Raw genomic sequence first — 27,468 nt, forward strand, 5'->3', positions numbered from 1 at the left:
ACCGATGTTTGTACGTGAGTGTTCCCATGCATTTCCGATCCCCTGAACGCTCGTTTCGCGATTGAGCGAAAAAATATAATCGGTCTGTTGACTATAGGAACGTGTGTTTCATTGGATTTGCAACAATCATGAATTTGATTACGCCCAAATGTCAAGATAGGTGGATAGGTGATTACACTGATACAAAATTTGGTAATTGCCATGTTTATCGCAACGACTGAGAAAATCCTCTTCGGGTTGAAAAAAAATTATGCAATCTTTATACAGCGAAAAGTCGATCTCTGTCCGAAAATGAACGTTTGTCTTATCGTAGGGAGGATCGGTGCCTTGGTAAGTTCAATTCGGACACGAATCACCTTATCTTCGGAAGCATGCTCGACGCTCTGGCATTCCAAACATGCCGTCACGATCCGCGTCGACGCCTGTATAACGTAACTTTTAAATCTCGTGCGGAGAATGTGGATTTTCTCCGTATTGTTTTTTTTTTTTTCCCCGAGTGTTCGCAACGCCTATGCTTTGCGAGTCTGTATCGTACCAGGTCCGTTTTGTACATTTTATAAACTGGCATGCACCGCAGCTGCGTACAAGGCGATAGAAAAATTGTGATTAATGTTGTTGTTATTATTATTTTTACTGTCAGAGATTTGTGTAACGCCACGCGTTTGTAAAAAACGTGCAGATACGATGGATAATTTCTGCATTGTTGCACGTAAGTAGGTGTATACGTCCAACGTGGCATCTGCAATTTGTTACATTTATATCTGCATGTTTTTCCGGAACCTCGCCGAGTTTTCGCGTTAATTAATGTTCGTAGTCACAGCTTTTGTCTATTATCTAACGCAGGGAATAATTTCATATCATACGTAGGTATTATTAGTCAACAGCGCCTCCTGATCGTTGTTTACTTACCGCACTTGCACGCGCGTACCCGAGGCAATAAAATACTGCTGTACTAGGTATATACCGAATTAGTTTACGCCAATTAGTTCCAAGGAAATGGCCTCGACGGGTATTCATAGGTCACCGAATAATAGATTCGTCCGCTTCTCCAGTCGATGCGAATCTGTGAAAGGTTGTATCTGTGCACTTTATGGCAAGGCTGATCGTTCTTCGGCTCAATGAGATACTCACGATCGGTAGAAAGTGCAAGTTTTTCTTTTTTTTACTTTCGATATAGAAAATTTCACGGAATTTAAACCATGATTTTATGATGAATTATGATGAAGGGCACGCCATATTCTTTGCTAATTTTTAGTCTTCTTTTTTCCGAATTACAGGCGTAACAAAATTTTCGATCTTTTGCCGTGAATCGTTGAGCCGAATGAACAGCGTTTTGTATGTAATTGATAACGTATATTTTGATAGAAAAAAAATTCATACTGTAGAACGGATATTTTTTATCTAATGAAATCACGGTTTTTGTGTAACATGTCAGATAATTATAATGGTTGAAACATCAATCGCCTATAGCTTAATGCGTACGCAGCAATTAATCGACGTGAATTAACAGGAATAGAAATCTCCATATAACATGTATATGTCTTTCTACTTTTTATCAGTCTTCGCACGTTTTTGCAAGTATGGCCCGTCCTTGATCTTTGAAAGTATAAATTGAAGTAGGTTTGCCCGATGGAGATAACCGTTGTGGAAACTTTTTCTCGAATATCGGTATCCGGTTGCGATCAGTTTTAAATTGAAACTTTGATTCACTATTTTAAATTGCCAGCGTTGTTTAAAAGTGGTTACTACAGATCATTCGGTTAACTCGTAATTTTTTCTTTGCTTACAGGAAGGGGTGATTTTGTTGGAGGGATTGACAACGAAGCGCTGGACTTTTCACAGTTAGAGGATTTTATCAATAGCGACAGCGAGCAGACCGCCTCGTGAGTAAAATTCCGTTAAATATACCCATAAACATTTCTAGCAGAAATAACAATCCGTCAAAACTCACGAGAATTCCCGGACCACTGCAGACCAAGGATCACCAAATTCTAAAGGTTAAAGGAAGGCTCCTGTTTAAACGGATTACCAAAAACAGTGTTTTCTTCGCTCAAACCGACAGTCAATCGACACGCGTGTAAAAATCGTTCATTTCATCAGGTTTCACAGAAGTATGGATGAAGAATTACCAACAAGCCGTTGACCTTTGATCAAAGCTTATATGTTATATTATACCGTGAGAATGTGATACCTAGAAAGTCCCCGCCGCGTTTCTACCAAAGACCATTTGTTAAGATCACAGAAATTTAACCAAAATATTTTTCAATTGCAAAAGTTCATCCTATCCTGCAGTAGACATTCAACTAATATCTGATATTATAAATGCAACAAATTGTACATTGATAAAAGAGGACCCTGTAATGTATATAAATATAATCGCCAATTGACCGGGTACGTTTTTTCTTCTTCTCTTTCTACTCGTACACACAAACATTCACGATCTTCGAATATTTATTCAGTTCACGTGACAGCGAGTCCTGTAGCTCGTAGCAAATTGGCATTACACGATTGATCCCGAGCGTGTGCGGACGTTTCGAAGCATTCTAGGTCAAGCCTCCTCAGTCGCGATGGCATGTTTATTGTACGGAATGGATTTATTGGATCTCCAAGTAGTCAATTATATTGTTGTGGTCAAAAGGCAACCAGAGTTAGGTATAATAAAATTAGACCAACAGCTCGGAAGCGTGCCGGGTACAAAAGACGTTCAACCGCGTTACGTAACGGAATGGAAGCAAATGGCAGCTCATTTCTACAATAGCAATTTTTATGCTAATGCATTTTAAAACCAGTTCGCCGAGATCGGCATTTGCGGCTTCGGATAGATACACCGCTGCTGTGCGGGGAAACTCGGAATTCAGTCACGTTGTTCTCACTCGATGTTGTTGCGCTTGGCTTAGTTTGTTATACAGCGGCGATGTTCCGATAGCTCATTAACGGTACCTAAATTATGAATGGCGATTGTTCTATTCACGTATCTACGCGCGAAATTATACATATATACGGAACATTGTGTCCGTCGACTAAAAGGTGTTTTTTCTCCTTTTCTTTTTTTCTTCTTGTATCCCGCAGCCATTGACACAGTCGAGCGGCGAGTTATTCATGCATGAAACGTTTACGCGGACACGCGTTGAGGCAGGACACCCCTGAACCGAGTTCGGGCAATTATGATGATTAACAAATTTGGACAACGTGTTCGGTAGTTTTGCGTCACGGTTCGACGAACAAATTTCCTGCCTCAGACGCGCAGAGCACTGCATCTGTGTATAGCCCGGGATCGGTTGGAAAAAATTAATTATTAATTAATCTCGTGATGCGATTAGTTTTTATCTACGTATACGCCACGATTTCGAGCCTCCGCAGCACTTTAAACACCCCCAAATATCCATGCGACCCTCCTATTTCCGGTCTCGTTACTCCCGGCCTTCTACGAACAATCGCGGTGAGTAAACAAGCTTCCGTTGCAGAAAATGCAGCCCGGATCCGATGTGAAAAATGAAAAAATCACAGGTACGAATTTGGAAGTACCTGCTGCACCGTCTTGCGTGGCATCCACATCCAAGGCTCTGTCGCGTCCTGGGAATTCACTCCAGAGATTAGAAAGTCGAAAGTGTCAGGATGTCCTCTGCGATACCGATCACTGTAGGTCGTCGTAAGCATATGCTCGTGATGAATCTGGATTATACGGATAGATAGAAATAAAAAGTGCAACCGGATGTGCAGATGGAAGATGCGGGATGCTCGGTGTATAATATCGTCTAGCTACAAAAGATTTTCATCCAGCTTAAACTGGTATCGGTAGGCAAATGATGTCAGAATGCGTATCTGTGTGTACCTATGTGTGAGTAGGTTTCAATACACTCCGGTCAGAGTGATGAGGGCGACACGACTAACCACGTAATGACACTTAGTCTGGATGAAATTGATGAAATCACAGCAGGTCTCGGTACAGAGACTCATGCTTGGCGGATTGTCAAGAGAACTTGAACCCCTACGTCTTATGGGTCCTGAAATACTTTGTCCTATGAAGAATGTAACCGTGTAGAAATAAAGTTGATTTTTTTTTCTGAAACAGATTTTTATCATAGATTAGGATTGCACGACGTTTTGTGTAAAGGGTGGGGAAGAAAAATGGTACTCGGCAATATCCACACGAAGAGAAAAATTGTTTTCGAATGCCTGTTATTTAACTGAAACATACCTATAGTTAATTTGAATACGGATTTTTCTCCACCCAAAAGTTTGAAAATAACAGTTAATTTCTTATCGCGATATTCTTGATGCAACTAATATTGACCGCATATTTCGTTAAACTCATTCATTGACAAAAATCTTGTTATATTTTTATTCAGATATTTTGCACACACCCTCGCCCACAATGAGGGTGGTGTTGCACCAAATACGAGCTCCAGGGTGCAGGAAGCGACGGCGACGCAGCAGCAACCATCCAGATTGCCGTCGCCGATTACCCAAAACCCTGTTTCAGTAGCAACAACCGTCACAAACAACGTAACTTCGTCGAATTCTTACAAAGATCCACAAACCTACGTTCATCCGTAAGTACAGGGTTAAGGTTTGATAGATTAATATTTCTAAACATTCGGTGCAATCGATTTCCTCTACCAAACGAGTTGACGTTTCTGATACAATTCAATTTTGCATAACCGGAACAGTGCCTTAATGCCCAAATATAACGGATGTGGTCCTCATGTTTTTTACTCACCCCATCCGCGCATATTTTCATTTGTAATATAATTTGTTCACAGGAATCTGTTCAGAATTGTCCGATAGCTACTGATTTCCTGTGTTTTTTTTTTTAGACACTCACTTCCAGAAAGTCCACCAGATAGTGGAAGTGAACCACCTTACTCACCACCTGGACATCACGAATCTCATGTACATTCTCCACGTAAGTCAGAAAATTTTTCGTTACGAAACAAGTAATGACAATTATGAAATTTCTTTCGAAACAAAAAGTAGGTATACGCTGCCTAACTCTTGAACCATGCAGATTGATTGTGCATAAAAAGGCAATAAGCCCGAAAACCCCTGTCAAACGCTAACCATAATGTTTGAAATATTCTCAGTCCTAGATCAAAAGTCGGTAGCTCTTCAAGAGATCTTGTTACACCACCCAGGAAATGCTACAAATTACGCACCTGGCCCACTGCCACCTTCACCCAGAGCATTGGCTCCGTCCAATGATCAACTTCTTCTGACGCACCCTGTCCTTACGCCTCTCTTGGCTCCTAGCACTCCTACGCTACCTACGCAACCGCAATTAGGAGCTTCTCTCGTATCCTTGCCACATGAACACAGTCCCGGGGGCATAACAACTCTCTATTCCTCGCTGCAGTCTGGACCTAAGAAAAGAAAACTTAGTCAAGATGGACTCATCCACGTTAAGCAGGTAGCGTTGAACAATATTCCAGACTGTATCGATTCTCAATCGAACCAGCATTACAGCGGTAATCATTCGATTCGTTCAAAACAGGAGCCAGAACTTGGAACGGTGGAGCATAGCTGCAGTAGTAGCAACGCAGTATTGGATGGGGATGAAGTTTCAGGGGACAACAATTACGTAGATGCCAGTTACCAGTGCATTCGATTTCATCCGTTCCAACAAACTTCATGGCATGCTCTCTGTGACCACAACCTTAAAGAACTATCTGTACCATATTATAGAGTTGATGCGGATAAGGGGTTCAATTTCAGTAATTCAGATGACGCTTTCGTTTGTCAGAAAAAGAATCATTTCCAGGTTAGTTGGCAATTATTAACTACCTTCTTAATATGCAGTTTTACAGAAAGTATTTAATAAATTAGGAAGCTGTCAATTTTTTAGTGATTTTCGTTAGCAATCATTGTAATCAGAAAAGAGGAATTTATTAATTTCCATGAATAGCGGTATGTTACTTGCGTAACTTTTGTCCAATAATGTCATTGTCATCCATTCAAGATCACATGCCGTGCACAATTGCAAGGAGAGGCAGTATTTGTCAAAACTGGTGAAGGTTTGAAAAAGATCAGCAGTTTTCAACTACACTTTTATGGTGTTAAAGTGGAGTCTCCAACACAAACAATCAGAGTAGAACAGAGTCAAAGCGATAGGAGCAAAAAACCTTTTCATCCAGTGGTGTAAGTATAAAATGAAATCAATTGAGACATAGATATCTTTGCAATAAATGTGGCACATTATTAAAAACGATCGTTCGGTATTTAATGATGCTTGAATTGTATTTATAGCATTTGATATCTGTTACTCTATGACAATAAATGTATTTATATAATTGTTTTTATATTTTCATATAAAAATATAACTTGTGTTCGTAAGCTGGACGCAATCAGTGTGAATAAGAGTATAGGGGGAAAGATTTGATGTATTACGATTATTTAAGTATTTTTTTTTAGTGTTGCCATCAAGATCATTTGAATGGATTTACCTATACTCTTAATACAAACTACGCAATTTAGCAATTGACATTTAGGCCATTTTGTTGCAAAATTTTATTGCCTTTTTCGTTTTACTTTGTTCCCACATTACGCTAAAACAGAGCCGGTTCTAGGGTTGAATTGGGAGGTGAACGTGTCACTAAGGTGACAGTAGGTCGTCTGCACTTTAGTGAAACAACAAGCAATAACATGAGAAAGAAAGGAAAACCAAATCCAGACCAGAGGTATTTCCACTTAGTCGTTGGCTTGCATGCTCATACTGCTGATCACGCAAGCTATCAAGTTGTTGCCCATGCCTCCGAACGGATCATTGTCAGGGTAAGTGGAGTAACTTTAACTATCCCAACAGCACAATATTTTTTATAATATTAGCAACATTTTTGGTGCTCGCATGAATTCATCTTGGAGCATTGAAAATTTTTTTCCACTTCGTAATAATGTATCAATCGGCATTAAGGGACACGTACAGTTTTTGGCTATTGTACCATTTTTAGCCGTTTTTTCAAGAATCAGCTTGATATTAACACTAGTGGACTATGAATTTTGCGATCGAAACGACGAATTTGCAAGTAATAATATGCATCGAAAAAACCCAAAGGTATCGCACTGTTGTATAAAAATATTATATAATTTTCCAAGACCTGGCCAGAAATAGTACTTCTATTCTAAATTTTAAAAACATTTGGTTGACTTTCTGTTAGCACTGAAAAATGTCTTATGTGTTCGTTTCATACCGCCAAGTTGATATGGTAGTAAAATCTTTGAGTGGAACAGCTGTAAAGTCACTAGGCTTTTACGCAGGCGAGCAATCCTGGGCAATTTGAGTCTGAAGGAAGCGGTGTTGGTGCTGAGGGGGGATGGCAACGAGGTGCTGCTCCTGACAGTGTTTATCATGCTGGAAGAGTTGGAATAAACACAGACAGGCCTGACGAAGCTCTCGTAGTTCATGGGAATATGAAGGTATAACAACGACCACCCCTTATTTGGACCTGATTGAAGATTAGAATTATAAAGTTTTTAAATCGATGTTCAAATTATAGTATGAAATTAACAAGATTTACAATATACTCAGTTAACAGGACATATCGTACAACCGAGCGACGTGAGAGCGAAGCAGAATGTTGAAGAGGTTGACACAAGAGAGCAGCTAAGAAATGTCCAGCAACTACGAGTAGTTCGGTATCGTTATGCTCCTGAGTTCGCATTACATTCTGGTCTGGGAATAAAGCCTCAGGAAGATACGGGTGTCATTGCACAAGAAGTCCAACGGATTTTGCCAGAAGCTGTTTTACCCGCAGGAGATATCGTTTTGCCAAATGGGCAGAGGATAGATAATTTTTTGGTAGTTAACAAAGAGAGAATATTTATGGAAAATATCGGTGCTGTGAAAGAACTTTGCAAGGTAAAAGCTATGTCCTTACCATTGTTCAAGTTTTATCTATTTTACAAAACTTGTTACACCAACCTGATGTTATCGCCTGGATGGTTCTGTTTAAAGGTAACGGACAGCTTGGAAACCAGAATTGATCAGCTAGAAAAAATTAACAAGCGGTTAGCAAAATTAAAGAGAGGAGACAGCCTAAAAAGCTCGGTTAGTACAGTTTCGAGCATTTCAAGCAGTAAATACGCACCTTCCATTGGAGCTAAATCTACAATTCCTCGACGGTGCAGCAGGCCTGAAAGAGATGAGGAACTTCTCTGCAGCAACAAATTTATTCAAATCGTTATTGTTATACTCATTCTCATAATGGCCTTCTGGTAATTATTATTCATTAGAAATATATGTCTCATTAAACGCGATAGCGAAGATTAATCTTCACTTAAATTCTTTGTTCACAGTCTTGTAGCAATGGCCACATTATACTTTTTGGAATATCAGAAACGCAATTACAATCCGTCTCCGGCAGCAAGTGATGGCATGTTGTCTGTAGGAGCATCACGTGCACCAACCGTACCAAGTAAACCTGGATACGATCCGCAGTTCAATCCCCTTCTACATAGTACTCTACCGCCATCTCATACATCTCTTGGAATTTATACAAAAGGCTCAAGTGCCCAGACCTTCACGAAAAGCAGCATGATTTCTACGCAAGCTCCGATCACAAAACAACAGCTTTACTCAAAGGAGACTACATGGTATCCGGGACACACAAGGCCTCAACCAAGACCTGAAAAACCAAGGTATCATTTTTTACATAATTTGTATTCCCCGAACCTTGATATGGAAGTGGTTTCTCAATCCTAAAACCGACTTTAAGCTCGTTGTTTAAAATTTGTTTTCACAATTCTTTTGGCACTCTTGATCATTTAGGCCCAATCTTGATTTCTGTTCTGTACAATTATCTATTACAGTGAGTATGATAATAACTGGTTGGATAGAATTGGTCAGGGACAAGTTCCAAGCAGTGTGTATGAGAATTATTCTGCAACTGACGAGGATGCTTCGCAAATAGTCGAAAAACCTGCAGCATTAGGGAAGCCAGCAGAATGTATTTCTCGATACTCTGAACTCGACAGTCGCTGTCAGGTAAAAATATGAAAAAGTAAACATCATCAATCTTGGACACAGAAAAAAAATTTGTTTAATCTGTATCATTATTGGATAATGACAATTTCGACCTTGTATAAAAAACAAACCGTGTATAATTATGAGCTTTATTTAATCACTTTCTCTAATTGCAGGTGTACTGCTGCACATCTGAAATTCCCCAACTAAAAGCACCTGATCTCCAACAACAAAAGAAATCGCTTTGTAAGTTTAATATACTGTTTTGGAATTATCTCTGAAAAGTCATATTACGAAGACTTAGTTAATCAGCATCTACTAAATTTCAATATTGTAGTACTTTTTTGAAATTCGCAAATCGTATAAAAAATCCTGAAGCAAATCAAAAATGGTAAGGGCAAATCATTGGTCGAGTGTACATGGAATGCCCCATAGGTAGATGTAATTTTATTTGAATTTTTGATAAACAATATTTACCTGCTCTCTTTCACTAGAGAGGTTTTATATGCATACGGCTAATCTAATATTAACTTTAATATCGGCCCGACCGATATCTCATGTGAATTCAATACTGAATATCGTATCACTTGTTCTCAGCAAATCATTTAGCGCAGCCGTTGAGTATTATTCCTGAAGACAAACGAAAAAGCGGAAAAAGCTCTCAGAACAGAATTACACCATCGGACCCTGACACCCAGGTACTATTAAAAGAGGTGAAATATTTTGATATTTATAATATGTATAAAAAAAGCATGGTCATGTATGTAATGAAAAGATGACGATACTTATACTTAACGCTCCTATTGCAGAATACCTATAAGTACCTTCATTTGCGTTCGAGACGTGAAGCAGCAGGTGGTGGAGACTGGCGTGAGTTTGCAAGCAATGCTGCCGGATCAATACCACCTGAGCCAAGACCCTCACTTTATCTCATTGGAAATGGATTCAATGCTTCACTTGATCAGAGATATTGCTCTGCATTTTCACTAAACACACCAAACAATTATAGCTGCAACATACCTCTGTCTAAGTATATGCCAGACACCCAGGTCACCCTGCAGTTTGTGTATGTGTAGTCACTACATTATTCATTTTTAAATATTGAGATAATCTTTGGGATGATGTTTAAACTTATCAAAGTAGAATTTAATTACGCAAGATTTTACGAACGTCAACTTAACGTTATTTTTTATGGTAATTTTGCCTAATCTTTGATGATTTTACAACTAACTTACTCTTCATTGATTTTTGATAGCTAATTGCATGATCAAAAATTTGACAGAATTTCAATATACGTTACCAAGCCCATAAATCATTTCCACAGAGGAATTCAGCAGAATGTAGAGCAATGCCCTCCATCAGCAAACTTAGCGACTGATGAGAGTGTTGGATGCAGCTATAACACTCAACAGCAATATCCACCAACCTTAACCAATGTTGATGGTGGAACATTCTCCTTAGATGTTGCCAGCTATTTAAGGAAGACCTTGACATTCAGACTATCCAGTATGAGACCGAAAGAGGTAGAATTAAAATAAAAAATACATTCTAAACGACAGTACTCTACTATAATCAGTTTCTTGTAATATTTGGTTTCTGTTACAGAATTTATGCAACAGCCAGCATGGTGGTGATTATATGGAATTTACTTTAAACTTTTATCGTGACTGTGAAGAATGAAGTTAAAAATTTGTGCATCACATGTTTCGAAAGTGCTACGAGTTATAAATCGAGCTTGATATATTCTACGTTTCAAAGTTCGTCATAAACAAAAGACAAAGTTTTCTACATCTACATTACGTGTGTCCTCTTTCGGTTAATGATACCTAAAAAAAGATACGTAAGTTAATTTACTCAAATCTCAAAATGAGAGAATCCTGATGCAATATATTGTTGTATGTATTATAAATTGACTACGTTGGATTCAAATATATTTTTTAGATCCTACTGATCGAATCTCGAGAAATAAAATACTGACTGATGGGTGTTATTCACATGAAACGTAAAAAGAAAAACTTGATTTCGATATGTTTTATGTATTTGTTATTTTACGAACACACAATATTTTCTGCCGTCCAAGCAGTACCTAAACTGATGATTGAGTATGCAAAAATTTCATAGTTCATTGGTAAGAAAGAAACACGTGTATGTAGATGGACACATCCGTACATAGAGACTATGTAAAAATATTTCTGATATACTTGTTGAAAAATGATGGACATGAAAAATACATATTACTGGGTAGTAAGCTACAATTGATTATTCAAAGTATTTTATAGTATTTAAAAAAATCTGTTATACTATAAAATAATTAAATAGTTCCAAAAGTTATATAGTAGAAATCAAGTGTTACATAATATTATTAGAGGTTTTCATACAAAGTAGTGAAAGAACCGTTTCTCTAAGATTCATCATATTCAGAACAAAGTATATGAGTCTACTTATTCCATTTTTGTATTCTACTGTGTAGTATGAAAATATTAGAACACACATTTGTACATTTTTTCACTGTTATATAAGTTATAAGTCTTTAACTTTTAAGTTGTTTCGTGGTGTATTTATGATTTTGACCTGTGAATTAAAACTGTTCTGTTATTATTTTCATAATTATTATCATTATCATCATCGTCGTCGTCCGCATCGTCGTCATCATCATCATCATCATCATCATCGTTTTTCTATGATAAGCGATAAATATAAGGAAGTACATGTTAATTATATCTCGAACCAAACACAGTGCAAGTGCAAGTACGGTATAATCGCAATCAGTATGAATTGGAAAATTTATAAATCAGTGCTTCAATGTCTGATAGTATTCTTCAGAGACTACATGAATTATAGCCAAAAAGTTATGCAAACTGCAACTCTCAAAATTTTATAAATGCAACATAATACTTATTTGTCAAAAATATGCATTTATACATTTTCTTATTCCAAATAATTCGATATTGAATTAAAATTACCTGTGAAGAATTACAAGATGCAATTTTAGCGGATAGCTTGTTTCAACGAATCAAGTAGACCAGCAAAGCTGTGAATAAATTTGAATTTGCAGTTAGATAATATTTGTACTATTTCTCCATCATTGTGGCCCATATGTAAATTTATTATTCATTAGCAACTGAATTTGCAAACTACAAACTAACCGTAATGATAGAAATGTTTAGTCTTTAAGTTATAGACACTAGTGGTTTGTACATACACGTTAGTAATATATTACATAAATTATATGATTCAAACTGTAATATGAAGTAATTTAACAATAAGTTGAGTTAATTAAGGCTTCTGTTATTGCCTCATGTAGCATTGAAAGTATTGTATCATCTGAATTGTATAATACTTTATTACAATTTCAATATTCATTACTGTGGTAAACGATGTTTGCCCTAAATATACTTAATATACCTTCTCACACATATACTATCTCTGCCAAGATGGAAGTCAAATCCTGAATTGCCTAGTTCGTTATATAATTGGATCTCATTAAAAAATCCACATTGATCTACCTATATTATTTTACACAAACAATCTCGTTGTAAACAAATATTTTCAACCGTTAAACCAAATTAAACCGGTTACCTTTCTAAAATCTTGTACATATATTTGATCAGAGTTGCGATAACTGTAGCAAATTTTGTACCGGAGAAAGTGGATAGTCTTTTAATTGCATACATTGATTAGGTTTGATAAAGTGACATTGAAAGCAAGATACGCGTCCGATATTATTTTTGCGGATTTTTCATTATCGCCGGCTTATTTATAATAGTAATTCCGTACAATGATTCAGAGTGCTAGATTGTCTTGAAATTTGCAATCTCACGCAATTCTGTAGCGTTCTTTAGCTTAAAACTAAGTCTCAAGTGATAAATGTAATATATAAGAACGCCTGTTCCGAATTGAACACATATTTTTCGTCAAAAAAGTTCTATTAAACTTCGCTTATAACAGCACATTTCAGTGTCGTAAATTCTGAACGTTTTTTCTTATGTTCGCCAAATCATATTTACTTTGAGAATTAGTAAAAAGTATTTACCGTTACTTAAGTTGTAGCTGTAAAGTATGGATGGAAAAAATGGTTCAATTTCGTGTTATTTGAATAAGTAACAATGTGTGCTACAATCGTAGAAAGTATACGTATGAATTTATCGAACCTGATAGTTCCAATCGTAATAAACTATTCAATCACTTTCTGTAATGAATATGAATTTAAAGAAATATGTGTGAAAAATTAACGTTGTAATTTCAAAGATATTCACATTCAAGAATTAAAAATAGAAAATCTGTGGTTTGATTTTCACGGTAAATAAGTATACAAGTAAATATTGTTTTGCTCCATAATTTGATAGCACATTTAATAAAGCAACTATTGCCTTGACGCATTCGATATATTTCTAATTGATTCTCTGTAAAAAATGAAGGGTAATTTTGTTAATTTTTATACTAATCCTGTTTTACAGCAAACCGTCATTTTTTTTTATAAAAAACAAATACCTACTTTGCTAGTCTTGAAACTTCCTGTCACAGTAGATATTGAAAGGCTAATATAAATTAATGTTAACTATTATTAAGATATACAGTGTAATGTATATTTCATTATATAAATATGAATTATTATATACACACACATCCAGACATTTATATATGTGTGAGTGTGTATATATATATCTGCAAAGCAAACATATTCAGTAATATAATAATAAACATGTTATCATTACAAATCTATGATACGAAAATTGTATTATTGTACTCATAGCAGAATAAATGATACTGCTCTAGGAGTAAACATTTGTTCATTGGTTATTGCTTAATCAATCTATACTCTCCTCGCCGAATTCCACGTTATTTCCAAAATGATAGGTTAATGCTAATATCTACTACGCATTAACAACAAACTAATCATTCACAAGTCTTACGTGAAGTAAAATAATTAAGAGATCATCAACACATATATAATTTACCTTTCGGTCTAGGGATAATTCAAGCATTGAATGTCCAATACTTCGATCTCAGTATTTGCTACACATATATATATACCTATATATATAATGTGTCCATTTATTATAATTTTGGTATTGTTATCACAAAAATAACAATAAATAATGATGACTTCTATTATATCATACAAATTTATAAATAAGAGAAAATTTACATTTTGTACATAATAAGACAATTATAAAATTAATCTGGAGCATACCACTAGAATACTAAAAAAAAAATACATGAATCTGTACAATGAGTTTATCTTGTTTCATAATTCACGGTCAATGTGTATCCGCTACGTTAACTGATTCGTAAGAAAACAAGTAATAATGGAATTATTACAACTCAAATTCCATTTGTACATGGATGAAATTATCGTCATCGAGTGATGTATAAGCTTCACTCGAATATGTACCTTGCTCTCATTATAATTCTCTACTTTGTATTTCCCCTACTGGTGAATTTTTTTGTATATAGTAGACGTGGAATTAATGGGTTTCTTTTTATTTTCAATTTCGACTATGGGTCTCAAAGCACTGTACTGTTATAACTAAAAAAGTAAAGCACAGTATCAAGATTCGTTGAATTTTCGTTCACATAGGTATTTCGTTTACTTGACTTTGAATGAGTCAAATTTTTGTTCAGTTATCTTATTGCAAGTACTGATACGAGTACGAGTGTGAGAAACAAATATAATAAAAGGGTGAACCCCGGTTGGACGCCGGCATTATTCGATATCAAACCTAATTGGAAGCTGTATTGGACACCAAGATTTATTCGACACAATTCCGATTGAACACCAGCGTAGTTGTGGGTACAGCCTCCTCAGACCTCAAAAATTGAATAAATATATTTGAATGCTCGATTAATAGTGAAATTTTCAGACTTAGAAAATTAATGTTGCAGTCCCATTTTCAGACTTCAGACAGGACCGTCTTTCGTTTTCCGCATCGGTCTAAAAATGGGACGTCAGCATTACTTTTTCACGTCTGACAATTTTGGTTTTAATCAAGCATTTAAATACGTTTATTCAATCTTTGGGGCTTGATGGGGCCCTGCCCGTAACACAGCTGGTGTTCAATTGGGCTGTCTCCAATACATATCGGTATCTAATCGGTCTGTGTCCAATACGGCTTCTGCTTATTTTCGGTTTATTAATTGGAGTCCAAAGTGGCCTTTCCCTAATGGAATCACCGTAAAATATTATCCCCAAATTGAATGGCAAATCTCCATAAATAATATAAATTGCATTATGAAAACTTGCATGGCTTGGATTTCTGAGAAAGCCGTAAAGCCGTGATAGCAGCTGCAGAGATTTGTACTTGATTATGGATTGAAAACCATTCCTCAACATAAGGTTTGTAAGATAGATCAGCTGACATTTTGTGGAATGTAACTAATGTCGAATAAGCTGCTTCTAACTTAATATCAATTTGATTCACGAATCGCATCGTGTCATTTAGTTATTCAAGAGGTACAAAAACTAACAGTACATACTTTAACGGATTTTTTTTTCATTTTATAGCCTATTACAATTACAATAACAAAAGAGAATCTTGAACTTTGAGACTTTGGTTTAGTTGATGTGAATTAATGCATAGTTGTGAACTCTTTAAATAGTGAAGAAATTTGATTCGCGTCATCCTTTTTGCCAAAAATATATGAAATTTATAAATATCAAACCGCTAGCTCGTTTATCTGTAAAGCAATCTGAAATATCTCTCATTATTGAACTCTTCTTTCGGTACAACCCAAACAATAAAACTGTTAATGGTGCCCATAACTGTGACGTCACAAACGTACTCCTACGTTTCGTTTATTTAGAGTAACTGATCGTCTAGGCCAGAATCTCAAAGTACAATCGAAATGTGAGTATAAAAAAACTTGTGTTACAATCTGCAAAGAGATATACATAATCTGACCTATTTGGATATCAGAAAGATTATATAAACCATCAGACATGTATATAACATGAAAAAAAAATACAGATTATTGATCGGTGTACAGCTGCACATAATAAATGATACGCTTAATAATTGTTTTAGAAAACGTCAATTATAATGATCTTAATATTCAAATCTCTACGTATTATATACAACAGCATATGTATAGCAGGTATAGAATTCTAATTCAATTCCATAACTTTGAGTAAAACTACAAATAGGAAAACGTTATGTAATTATCTCTGATACAAACATCCCCATTCTCAACTTACGTTACATTTCACTAAGTCATTTCTGTATTCTACTTCTGACTCATCGTAAATTTGGTATACACACGTTTTAATCAAGTTTTTCGTTGAAGCTATGTCTGTAGAAACGTGAAAGTATTCTACAATATTTGAATTTAATGCTTTCATAACTAGAAGTGTGGATACTGAATTGCAAATTGCAAAAACTTCTTGTTATCGTACTGAACAGTAGTAATAAAAATAATAAAGAGTAATATTTGCTTTATTTGAATCTTATTTTTCTTTTTTACGATCCTTTTCATCGGGTGTGTCTTCACGGACAGCCAAAACCATTCGTATCATCAGTACAGCTAGTACTTTATCCAAGGGATCCATAAATCCGCGCTGAATCCACTTTGGAATTGTTGTTCGTGCATGAGCGAATCCCAGTTTTTGTAATATGTAATCAATACCGTAAGGCTCTATGCTTTTCCCAGCCCATGATAATAGTCTAGAACGTATGGTGAAGTTGAATATAAGCATGAGGTACAAAATTATACTCAGGCTAAAACTCTTTGTTACAAATCAGCTGTGTATGAACAATTGAATTAAGAAAATTGACCCCGATGATACTCACCTAACAGTAGGCTCCAAGTGCCATGTTTTGCATCTGTACGATCTCCAATCCTTAATGAACATTTCGGCAGGGTCAAATTGCTTTCGTTTTCGTTCATCTTCAGTAGTTACAGCCGATGTTGTCGAGGCATTAGAAGTATTTAAATTGGCGTTCCGTCTCTCTTGCGGGTCTGGACTGTATGCTCTGGCGCCCTGCATTGCGTGCTGGAGAAAACAATAAAAGTGGCTCATCTTGTAGATTAGAATTGTAGCTTAATTTTTTTAGACACATGCGTATTCTAATTGATTGAAATAAAATACTTACCACTCTCTCCTTTTCTTTGACGTAAGAGGTAATAAGGTCGTGTAGAAAAAAGAAGGCCTCGGCGTCAACAGTCACGAATATATGATCCTCAAATTCAGTAATGAAACTACATTCCACCAGTGGCTTCTCACCTATAAATAGATCATTCTAAGTAACAATGTTCTCGCTGTACAGTATTAACCTTTGATTTAACATACTAGTAACGCAAAACTCAAAAATGTTATTACTATAAGCAAACTACACGCAAAGCCCATTGTTATTATGCAAAATTTGTCAATTTGGCTATTACAAGATTCTACAACTATTGAATATTTTTAGGTTCTTTTTTTTATGGTTACTATAAGATGAATCTCTAGAGAATGTCAGCTTTATTTTATAGGGTCACCACGATATTAAATATCGAGTACAGCATTGCATAATTTGTATTTGTACTTGTATTTGTTAAATAGTGCTAAAATACAGCAATTTGGACTTCCAGAAAAAGGTTACTATGTAGACTGAGTGATGAAAAATAGATCGATCATTCATAGTAATTGGTATATTCATACTGATGGATGATTGCTTCATGCACAGTATCAGTTTCAAGCAATAGTCCTCGATTTACATCCATTCCAACAGCTTTAGTAATACATACATTATAAGTGGAATTCGCAACCTACTATTCTAATACTATGAATTTACTCTGATTGACACAAAGTACTTACTATACAAAATATGCTTAGGTAGTCCTAAAATATAGAGAAAAGAGAATTATATAAAAATAATATCAATGCGACCGAAAATATTCAACTTTGTTACGTACTTGTATGTACATACGGAAATATATACACAGTATGTAATCCTATTTCCAGAAAAACTTTACTGAGATTTGAAGGAAAAAAAAAATTATTCTAATTACGACATGGAGAAAAGTAATGTATGTGCTTATGCACGGTGCGAAAATTAATTTTGCCACTAAAACAATGGTTGTTCAAGTAAGTTAATTCTCTTTCAAGTTAATCATATTATGTAGAATAATGATATACAATAATGCAAGTTCAGATGCTGAAAATAACAGGATGCAGAAAGAGAAAGCGAGTGTGTCACTTCTGGTAATAGAAAATAGGTCGATTGAAATTAAATGATTCATTCTTATATATGAGCCATAAAGTAATAAGAATTATGAAACACTGATAATAAATAACTTTCATTTACCAATCACATCTGGAGTTCTAGCACTTTGCAAATGCTCAGTTTTCAGATGCAGTTGTAAGGATGGTAAGGCAAATATAACTTCCCTAGTGTGAGAATGTTCTTGCATTTTTCCAGATGTTGTTGAAGTACTTCTACCCCTTGGCGCATTATTACTTTCAGACGTACTATCGGTTCTTTCTCTTTCAACACATGGAAATCTGTCGACTCCTGTGAATAAAAATGAAATTCTCATCAGTTGAAGTAAATCTCCATGAAATAGATAATAATGATAAAATAATACTAATATTCACCATCTATTTCGCTATTGGCAAAGGCATAGTGGAACCACTCTTGTAGTGATTTAAATTGTGGAGGAAATAAAACACTGCGACTTAGTCTGCATACGGTTGCCATAGAATGATGTCTGGCATGTTGTTCTTGCTGTTGTTGGCCAAGACTTATAGTCAGCGTTTGTACAACATGTACATCGCAGGTGTCTGGTGCTGCATTTATAATAGATGTAAATCATGTTTTATCTTCATTGCATGCTATCAAACTACGTCACCTGTTGAATAATCAACTATATACTCACACTCTACATTTGGTATCTCTTGTGCTTCAGTGGCGAAGCTAATACAGGGTTCTTTCAGTGAAAACAACGCCCAACTTTTACTCTTGAAATTGATACCGTGGAAGCAGGCTAAGCTAATGTTACAACCATGTAGTTCCATTGTCCCTCCTAGAACTGTACCATTAAAAGGTAGGGAAAACCTTAAGGTCCCAAGTTGAAGACCGGCAACCTGAGATAACACACGTTGCCAGTGTCTATGATGTCGTGCATCCGATACTGCAGCTTGATTCAATGTCCATGGGCCTAGATAATATTGAAATAATCTCTATTTGTGTAGAAATTATATAAATCATATAAATGATGATCGTACCTTCAAGAGTGGTTCTCTTTTTCTGTTGCTTTCGTTTGAAACTAGTATTATTTATTCTTTGATGCCTCGGTTGCAGTGAGCTAAAAACTCTTTTACTACTCCTAAATTGTTGGCTGAAAAACTCGTCCAATTTATAGAACATTTTCAATAAATCTGCAGTTGTTGATTTACTTATTATAATTTGAAGCTGATCCCAACCCAAATCACCGTGCATGAAAATTATGGCTGGCCTAAAAATAAAACGTCAAGTTTGAGATGTTAGGTAACGTGATAACTGTCGAACTTGTGCCACGTTAAAAAAGTTTATGTATAAATTAACGATTCTCATACAAGTGCAGGTTTTTTTTATACAGAAGAACACTGACCGTCTTGTTGGCATAAAAGCATCTCCACTGTTTGTTCTATTAATCTTCCACTCATCTCTGAGCGTTACATCTAGTGACGATACTCTTGACATTAATACACTGGTCCCCATGTAGTCTAAGCGTAATTCAAGAGCAAATAATTTCAATCCGACTGTATGATCAGGTTCTGTGCCCGGTTCTTCACAAATGTGGACTGAAAATATTTATTTCAGAATTTATTTTTCATCAGTGGTGTACGCACAAATTAATATTGGATAATTTCAAGACAGCACAATTTCTATTCAATATATTACATTATAGTCTCAAAAAATGTCAAGATTCTACCGCAAACTGTGCGATATGATGATGAACTGTGTCTCATGAAAATTACTGTAACTCTAAGTTTGTCAGCTAATTTTTCAAAAAAACAGAGTTTAGAATAATTTTTATTCAAAAAAAAATATTGGCGATGTGCTGAAATTAAATCGCACAGAAAAATAAATAGAACGTTTACTTGATCGTGTCTGATCTACTACTTACTGTAAGTGTCAATTTTACTGAGTTCAATGGTACCACCAACAATTCCACCTTTTGCATCTAAGCTTGATCCTCCTAATCCCACACCAATATACAAATTTTTATGCCCAATGCTACCAATAGAGAGTCTTCCATCGCTTCGAAAATCTTTGGTCATCCACATCACGTTACCCATGACATTTCCCATATTCATATGAACATTTAATCGAGTAAAATTAACTGCAAAAAGAACCAGAGTCTCCCAGGCTGATTCTCGTAATTTAACTTCCGACGGTGTCTGTTTATCTGAATTGAAACTCCAGCCTCTACCAATATCTGAAAATAAAAATAATAATAGACAGATGTTGAAAATAAATACTAAAGTCCATACTGATATTGAACTCGACACATATAATCTGACTTACCTTTCAATCTGGATTGTTTAGGCATGTCAGCCTCTAAGCTCAGTCTTAATTTATCTCTATTCAAAGTAGGGCTTCTTTCAGGTGCTGAACGTGACAAAGTATCTCCAGCAGGCCTGTCATAGTGCCGTAATAAAGAGCTACCCATGGCAGCTTCTTCTTGATTTAGTGGGGGACTGTCGTCACCCTCAGAATATGCAGAGGCTGTACTCAGGTCACCAAGAAAGAGCCGCCTTACAATGCTACGACGATACCACGCTTTAGGGAAGGCAAGAATCTCTGTCAATCGACGCATGTCATATTTAAATGAAGCTGATCCAATGTCAACAATGGCTGTAAAATAAATGGTAGAAAATAAAATAATGGAGCTCTGATCAAGAAGATCAATTAAAATTTCAAATAGCAGTGAAATCAATGATTTCGAGATTTATAACTACTTTTCCAACTCATGTAATACATGATTTTTAGTAGGATTGAAAACATACTTGAAAACCTTATGACTGCCCTACTGGTGTCTGTGCCTTTTTTAATCTGTTCATTCGGAAAATTTAATTTTCGACTCCTGGATAAATGAAACTTCACAAACTCAACATTGATACTCAAAGAATCCTTTCGTTCGCTGTCCGATAATGGCGACCATTGAGCTTCTTTTAGTGCGGATTTTTTCCCACCACCATAAGGATGAAATATATAAACAGAAAAATCTGCAAGACAGCCAGTTACTGACAAACCGCCAATTGCTGAGCCGCTCTCTTTGCCAATTGGTTGAGTGGACGGAGATTTGTACTCTTTAAATTCAGTCAACTCTTCTTCCGCTCGTTTAGAGGAAAACACAATATCCAGAGAAGGTAATTGAAGCATACATTCTACACGAGATACTGGTAAGCATGAAAATCTGGAAAAAAATGTTGCTCAACATATTGTATTCATATTTCTGACAAATAAGTGAAGTGAAAGATATACATTCTACCTAAAAGTGGAGGGTTGCATATGGAAGTAAACGATAACATCAACCGGGAAACTTGCATAAACATAGTTTCCACTTGCAGCTGTTGCAGCCCACGAAGAACTTTCTGTATTTTCCGTAGTGAATACAGTGTTTGTTTGTCCACCTGTATGAAAACTTGTTTTGCTTGGTATAGGTTCCAAAGTTTGCTCCAGAAATTCAAGTATATGCGGGCTAATGATTGTTTCTTCTGGAATACTTTGAAGAGTCATCCATGCAAAAAGGCTGGCTTTTTTAGTACCGGATTTTCGAAGAGTGGTCGCCGATAACGGATTCAACAAGTTGTTATCCGTTGACAATCGAGGGGATATTGATTCTTCAAGAAGTGTTTTGGATTCATAATGAACCTGAAATAATAAGTGATAAAAGCTTAAACATTTTGTTACTTAATCAAACGATTAATTTTTTTTATCACTATAATCATGCTTACGACACCCTACCTTTACATCCAGTCCCGGTATATGGAATATAGTCAGGTCAACTAATGAAACATTGGTGTGTTGTAGATATCTGAGCCTTGATGCACTGGATGCAGATGATTTTTCTTTACTATTAAGATGCCGTCTACTACTGCTAGGGCTGCTTGGCTGAAATTCAAAGGTTCCGCCAGAGCAGGATCTCTCTTTCTTCATTCTGCTTAGCCTGTAATAATTGAGGATTTGTTACCTTATGCTTTGTAGGTAGTTTTTTGACATCAAGGTACAGAGTACTCTACACATATTAACACTTTGCCGTCCGCACGATTCGTAAATATTTATTCGCTTGGCGCCGGCAGCGCTTATTCGGATCACTTGACTTGTCGCCGGCCGTTCTTGACATTATCGGGAGATTATAAATTGTTAAATTTTACTAATCTCTTTGATCACTTGTAACTTATTGTTACTTATTATATTGTAACTTATTGTTACCGAAACAAAACACCAGCAGAAAGCTAAAGACACTATAGTGTTGCCACCGACCCCGAGCGATACTGTGCTCACAACACCACTGTGTTGTCGCCGGCCGTTGGCCAACAGTTGGCGCACGTCACCACTGTGTTGTCGCCGGCCGTTGGCCAACAGTTTGCGCACGTCACCACTGTGGTGTCGCCGGACGGCAAAGTGTTAATCCAATTCGAATTACTGTGCACAAAGACGAAGACATATTGACAATTTTGGCATAGCCATTTCTTCAGTACTCACAACTTTAATTCATCTTCTCTAGCAGAATCTTTGGTATGAAGTACACACTTTCCACTGTTGATAAGCACTTTTACATCAAGTTCAAAATCGATGTTCGGTTCTTGAGGTTTCTGGGATATAATATGTGGTGAGGAAGTTGACGACATTTGTTCTCTCACATATGAATCAAGGAGCGGTGCACTACAAATTGACTAAGATTAAACACAATCTCATAATATATGTCTATTCAGTCGTGTATGTAACAAAGGTGATAACATAAGTACACAGATTTTTTAAATAATATCAACATACAAAAATAAATCAAAATATTTTCAAGGATTGCATAAATAGTCAAGAATATTAGTTTCCTTTTTAGTTTAATCAAACTATATAGCGTATACCTTCCTTCCATGCTATCGTAGCTAGAAGCACAGCTTGTATCTCTGTGTTTCTTTCGTAATTCCACTTGCTCCCCTTCAATATCAATTGAATCTGGCCATTCTAAATTTCCTTCTGGTAAACTCAACTCAGAACCGGCACTTGGTAATGATGACTGTCTATCAAAAGATACAATTCTGTTCATTACACTGTGGTTTTGTTCTTCAGTTGCTGAAATGAAGTGAATAAAAGACATACCTGCACATTGTATGGGTATCACTGAAGGTAACTCTTGGACCACTGAGACCTCTAACCCTCAGCGATGCCGATCTGCGAATGAAATATGATTGTAATTTTCCAACATACACTATAACAAAATAAATGCTGGTGATAAATTAGTATTCAGTGCATTAATGATTTACCGGCTTGGACCACTTCTTGGACTGCTTTCAAAACTTGCAGAGTTAGCAGAGTTCACGTCAGCATTCAAGTCTTCGGGGCTTTCAAGTTGATGCTCAGGTGTTGGTGATGGAACAATAAATGATCGAGAACGATAAGCATTACTTTTGCTACCAAGACCTAACTTTCCTTTTATTCCTGATGCCTTCACAGACTGTCTCCTCAACTTTTGTATCATATCTCTGTGAAAATGTTAATAAGTTGAAGTTGCCTCGTATGAATACTTCGCATCATGAAATGTTTCTGTGAAACTATTTAGAATTTTTTTAGGGTATACCTTCGAAAATCTTTAAATACCATAACTTCTAGTTCCTTGAGTCTTTTCATTTCTTGTTCAATGGTACCGTGGGATGCACCTAGTGACCGTAGATCATTTATTATTTTGGCTTGTTCGTTCATTTCTTTTTCTATCAACTTGGAGCGTTTTTTCGCGTCAAGAGAGGGATCGTATACGAAAGCTGGTAGATTGTCGGTCCAATTCTTTGATTTTTTCATTAGAATGCTTTCCTGTAAATGGGAACAAGTTAAAAAATGAAGTCACCATTATTATCAAAATTGATTTAAAAAAAAAGTGAATAATTGTAACAAAGCATAATGATGAAGTAAGTTAGTTAGGTACAAGTCGTTTTTAGAAATGATATGTGAAATGATTTCAAAAAAGTAGAAACAATAGTAAAATATACTTTGGTACACATTCACATGGCATCAAGTACTCAGCAGTTATAAATTGGTTACTCAGAGAAGATTCCACATACCTAGATTGCCACTGTTAGTACATCACAAATCAAAAATAAGGAAACTAAACAAAACCATACTTTTTTTTTAACCTGGCTAGTACTGTTCTCTTGTTCATCAGCATCGTCACTATCATAATCAACAGTTATATGATTATCGTCCTCTTCCGAGCCAGTCAACATTGTCAAAGTATGACCTAATGCAGATAATTGTTGCCCCACGCTGACATCAAGATGAATATCAACACCTTCCATTTGCCATTGAACATTCAGTAGCCACTTTGCATTGTCTATAAAAATAAATTCCATTTAGCAGAATGTTCAATTACAAGTGAATCACATACATTACTCACCAGACTTATCTTGTTTTTGTGCCACAGTTCTACTGCATACTTCGTATGTTCCTTCTGACACTACGCATAAATTCATTATGCTACTATCTGTCATATCAGGTTTCCAATCATCCAAAGAAGTCTCAAAATCTTCAGCAAATCTCAAACATAAACCAACAAACCTGAACACAAAGATTTTTATTATAATTTATTATATTATACAGTGTTTGGTAATTAATCTTCATCAATGAAATATCCTACCTTCCTTTGCTGACAAGACTGCCACTACTGCATGCAGAAATACTTGTACTTTCGAGTGTTACGACAACAGCTCCACGCGACTCTCCATCATATAAGCCTCTACTCAAACCCCAATTGTTTGGTGGAAGTGAATTTAAAGGTACACAGATTCCCATATCGTCAACAGTGAGTTGTAAGAACAATGTTCCTAAATGAGGAGCACTTAATTGACTCGTCAATTGTCCAAATGGCACCTTTTCAAAAACTTGCTGAGTGGCTGTTAGCACCTCTTTATTCAAATTTGCACGTTTTTCGTTCCAATATTCATAAGCATTTTTATAATTCAACCATACAAGTATCGCTTTATCAACTGCCATTGGCTGAATGTAGATCAATGGTCGTTTTAGCGTAATTAAGACCACTTCCTTGTCTTCTCCTTGGGCCATTTCTTCTTGAAATGCGTTTCGTAAGCCAACTCTAGTATTGAAAAACGCAAACTGCTGAAATTCTGGTTCTGCCTCTTCAAACATGACATTCTTCAGTAGTTGACCCAGACTCAGATTAATATCAACCTGTGCTTTGCCAAACAATTTCATGTAAGGATTTGGCTGGGTAGCCCCAGAGACGTTCTGTACTCTATTCGATAATTGAAATTCTACAGCCCCAGTTTCTAAACGAACTGCAGAATTAGTAGGTGTTGTAGCTGTAAGTTGAATGCGCTGCAAAAGATACAATCTCTAATTTAACTGGGTGCAGACCAATTGTAATATCTTGGAATTGTGGACAAAATTTGGGTGAGCTACGTATGAGATAATAAAATGAAAGAAATAGTAGATTGTGTATCTAGGGCGGAAAGTGAACGATTGACGCGAGTGCGAGCCTCAGCTGAAACTCGCACGAGCGTACATCACTTTCCGCTCATAGTGCACATGATACTTTTTGTCCACAACCTGTACCGAAAGTTTGCTTTTGAGTGCACAAAGAATGCGACGCGTGGCGGTGCTAGGTCGTATTCGTTCGCGCGGTACACCACTTCATTTTGCGCCCGTCATTCGTCGAAGCGGGTGCAAAACATATTCTTGCGCCCGCTTACGATACGTTATTTGCGCCCGCCAGCATTTTGCGCCCGCTCATTTGTCACCGGTTGGGAAAATGGCACTTTGCGCACACTTTACATGCACGGAAAGACATACTTTGGGTGCAGGTTGGACAAAAAGTAAATTATGAAGAATTATTTAGCTGCCTTAAGCTTGCCCAAATATTTGTCCATACAATATACATTAAACTTGTTAATGAGGTATGCTTTAAAATCGAGATTATTATTTCAGAAAGTGTATGTTTGGTACAATCATAAGGTATACCTACCAAGTAACATTCAACAAGGAACATTCGAAATATAACGACTTTACCCTGATAATATTTTTTGTAAACGTGTAATACCTTTATACGAATTACCAACGAGAACAAGATTCTCTTCAAACTAGTGCTCGTCGGTTCTTCATCTTCCAGCCAGATAGGAACAGGCTTTTCACCGCCGTAAACTTTTTGAACCACTTCATTGACTTCCTTCATAAAGACTTTTTGAACAAAGACTAAGTGATTCAACAGATCCGTAGTCAAAGAATGCTCGAATATACCAATATCTGCGGTGGCACTGAGATAGCTGCCTTGTCTTAACACAACACCATCTAAAAAAACAAGAAAATTCACTTAGTCACTAGTAACAAAGCATCTCGTGCTCATTTCTTTTTGACATTATAATTGAAATCAGGACATACCAGCAATTTTACTATCGTTCAAATTGCTACTTCCATCTTGGATATATTCCGCTGATACATGAACTTTGGGTAATTCGATGCTTGCCTCAGAGGGAAGGTTAGCCTCAGTTACCTGTAGCTTTGTTGTAAAACTGAGGCTGTGATGAGGTAAGTCTATTGTAAATTTAGCCTTGCTTCCTGTTATCCCAGAACTGTTGACTTGGTCCATTTTGTACTGAGCTTGTAAAGAAGGCAATAGTGCCGCAGTTATGCTCAAGCTTTGCAAAATTATATTGAATTGCATAACAATGGGCTCCAGTAAACTAGATACTGGACGTGATTTTTCTACATCAACCGGAGGTGCTGGTGGATAATGATGAGGACTACCGGACGCACCATCTGTTTCTTCTGGTTGCTGACCTCGGGACATTCGGGACGAGGTTCTAGTAACTCTGAGTTCCTATTGGTCAAGAGAACTTATTAAGGTTGAGAACGGAGTGAATATAATAAAAAATGAATGTGTGTAATATATGCTTACCTGTAGAGTGGATGAAAGTTGTTTACTACCTCTCGTCATCATACCATGAAGCGCTACAGGGTGTTGAGGTATATCGATATTGACGGCACCAATTGTCAGTAATCCACTATTTTTATCTTTTTGTCGTCTTGTAATACTTGAATACAATGCTTGTGATTTTCCAACAGTGACTTTCACCACAGTTTGTTGATTTGGAGCAACTCCCTCTAACAATACAATCATCGTCCTACCAATTTGGCCAGTTAAACTACATTCTGAGCTAGCTGGTCTAGACTTTTTCCGACGTGTTAAACTTGCATGTAGACTGGTTATTTCTGCTTCCAGTTTCAGACCGCTCAAAGTGGCCAACAATCTGGTCCTATGTATTCTAGCTACGCCAAATATTATCAATCTTGTACGTTCACCTGTGATGAGATCTGGAA

The 27,468-nt window shown here is 36.4% G+C and overlaps 2 protein-coding genes and 1 long non-coding RNA gene across 9 annotated transcripts in view; 1 reads left to right on the forward strand and 2 right to left on the reverse strand.

Moving 5' to 3' along the window:
• LOC124216856 (myelin regulatory factor-like protein) overlaps positions 1-12,863 on the forward strand; it is a 50,707-nt gene extending 37,844 nt beyond the window's left edge. For 2 of the 6 annotated variants that reach the window (XM_046621915.2, XM_046621907.2), the window contains exons 2-18: positions 1,790-1,883; positions 4,350-4,553; positions 4,818-4,906; positions 5,085-5,407; positions 5,492-5,758; positions 5,957-6,135; positions 6,552-6,768; positions 7,240-7,410; positions 7,523-7,852; positions 7,949-8,208; positions 8,290-8,631; positions 8,803-8,977; positions 9,133-9,202; positions 9,554-9,669; positions 9,766-10,022; positions 10,281-10,479; positions 10,562-12,863. In XM_046621915.2, the coding sequence (XP_046477871.1) occupies positions 1,790-1,883; positions 4,350-4,553; positions 4,818-4,906; positions 5,085-5,407; positions 5,492-5,758; positions 5,957-6,135; positions 6,552-6,768; positions 7,240-7,410; positions 7,523-7,852; positions 7,949-8,208; positions 8,290-8,631; positions 8,803-8,977; positions 9,133-9,202; positions 9,554-9,669; positions 9,766-10,022; positions 10,281-10,479; positions 10,562-10,636 (3,368 nt within the window). In that variant the 3' untranslated portion in view covers positions 10,637-12,863. The remainder of the gene's footprint in view (positions 1-1,789; positions 1,884-4,349; positions 4,554-4,817; positions 4,907-5,084; positions 5,408-5,491; positions 5,759-5,956; positions 6,136-6,551; positions 6,769-7,239; positions 7,411-7,522; positions 7,853-7,948; positions 8,209-8,289; positions 8,632-8,802; positions 8,978-9,132; positions 9,203-9,553; positions 9,670-9,765; positions 10,023-10,280; positions 10,480-10,561) is intronic. The other 4 variants (XM_046621911.2, XM_046621909.2, XM_046621910.2 and 1 more) reach the window with 4 other exon arrangements.
• LOC124216864 (uncharacterized) lies at positions 6,564-7,983 on the reverse strand. The gene is made up of 2 exons (XR_006882711.2): positions 7,916-7,983; positions 6,564-7,439 (listed from the first exon to the last, which is right to left on the reverse strand). It is a non-coding gene; the product is annotated as an uncharacterized lncRNA (long non-coding RNA).
• Positions 10,902-27,468, reverse strand: part of tweek (transmembrane protein KIAA1109 homolog tweek) — a 35,433-nt gene continuing 18,866 nt past the window's right edge. Inside the window, exons 27-51 of one of the 2 annotated variants that reach the window (XM_046621902.2) lie at positions 27,047-27,462; positions 26,530-26,968; positions 26,192-26,439; positions 24,773-25,470; positions 24,533-24,693; positions 24,261-24,469; positions 23,723-23,952; positions 23,409-23,627; positions 23,245-23,316; positions 23,010-23,165; positions 22,630-22,809; positions 21,889-22,090; positions 21,413-21,795; positions 20,928-21,337; positions 20,446-20,775; positions 20,045-20,356; positions 19,526-19,718; positions 19,161-19,390; positions 18,812-19,093; positions 18,531-18,722; positions 18,241-18,447; positions 17,751-17,774; positions 17,047-17,177; positions 16,744-16,946; positions 10,902-16,617 (exon numbers count right to left, since the gene is read on the reverse strand). In XM_046621902.2, the coding sequence (XP_046477858.1) occupies positions 16,401-16,617; positions 16,744-16,946; positions 17,047-17,177; positions 17,751-17,774; positions 18,241-18,447; positions 18,531-18,722; positions 18,812-19,093; positions 19,161-19,390; positions 19,526-19,718; positions 20,045-20,356; positions 20,446-20,775; positions 20,928-21,337; positions 21,413-21,795; positions 21,889-22,090; positions 22,630-22,809; positions 23,010-23,165; positions 23,245-23,316; positions 23,409-23,627; positions 23,723-23,952; positions 24,261-24,469; positions 24,533-24,693; positions 24,773-25,470; positions 26,192-26,439; positions 26,530-26,968; positions 27,047-27,462 (6,344 nt within the window). In that variant the 3' untranslated portion in view covers positions 10,902-16,400. The remainder of the gene's footprint in view (positions 16,618-16,743; positions 16,947-17,046; positions 17,178-17,750; positions 17,775-18,240; positions 18,448-18,530; positions 18,723-18,811; positions 19,094-19,160; positions 19,391-19,525; positions 19,719-20,044; positions 20,357-20,445; positions 20,776-20,927; positions 21,338-21,412; positions 21,796-21,888; positions 22,091-22,629; positions 22,810-23,009; positions 23,166-23,244; positions 23,317-23,408; positions 23,628-23,722; positions 23,953-24,260; positions 24,470-24,532; positions 24,694-24,772; positions 25,471-26,191; positions 26,440-26,529; positions 26,969-27,046; positions 27,463-27,468) is intronic. The other variant, XM_069134958.1, reaches the window with a different exon arrangement.

The sequence above is a fragment of the Neodiprion pinetum genome, chromosome 4 (assembly GCF_021155775.2).
Source record: "Neodiprion pinetum isolate iyNeoPine1 chromosome 4, iyNeoPine1.2, whole genome shotgun sequence".
Taxonomy (NCBI): Eukaryota; Metazoa; Arthropoda; class Insecta; order Hymenoptera; family Diprionidae; genus Neodiprion; species Neodiprion pinetum.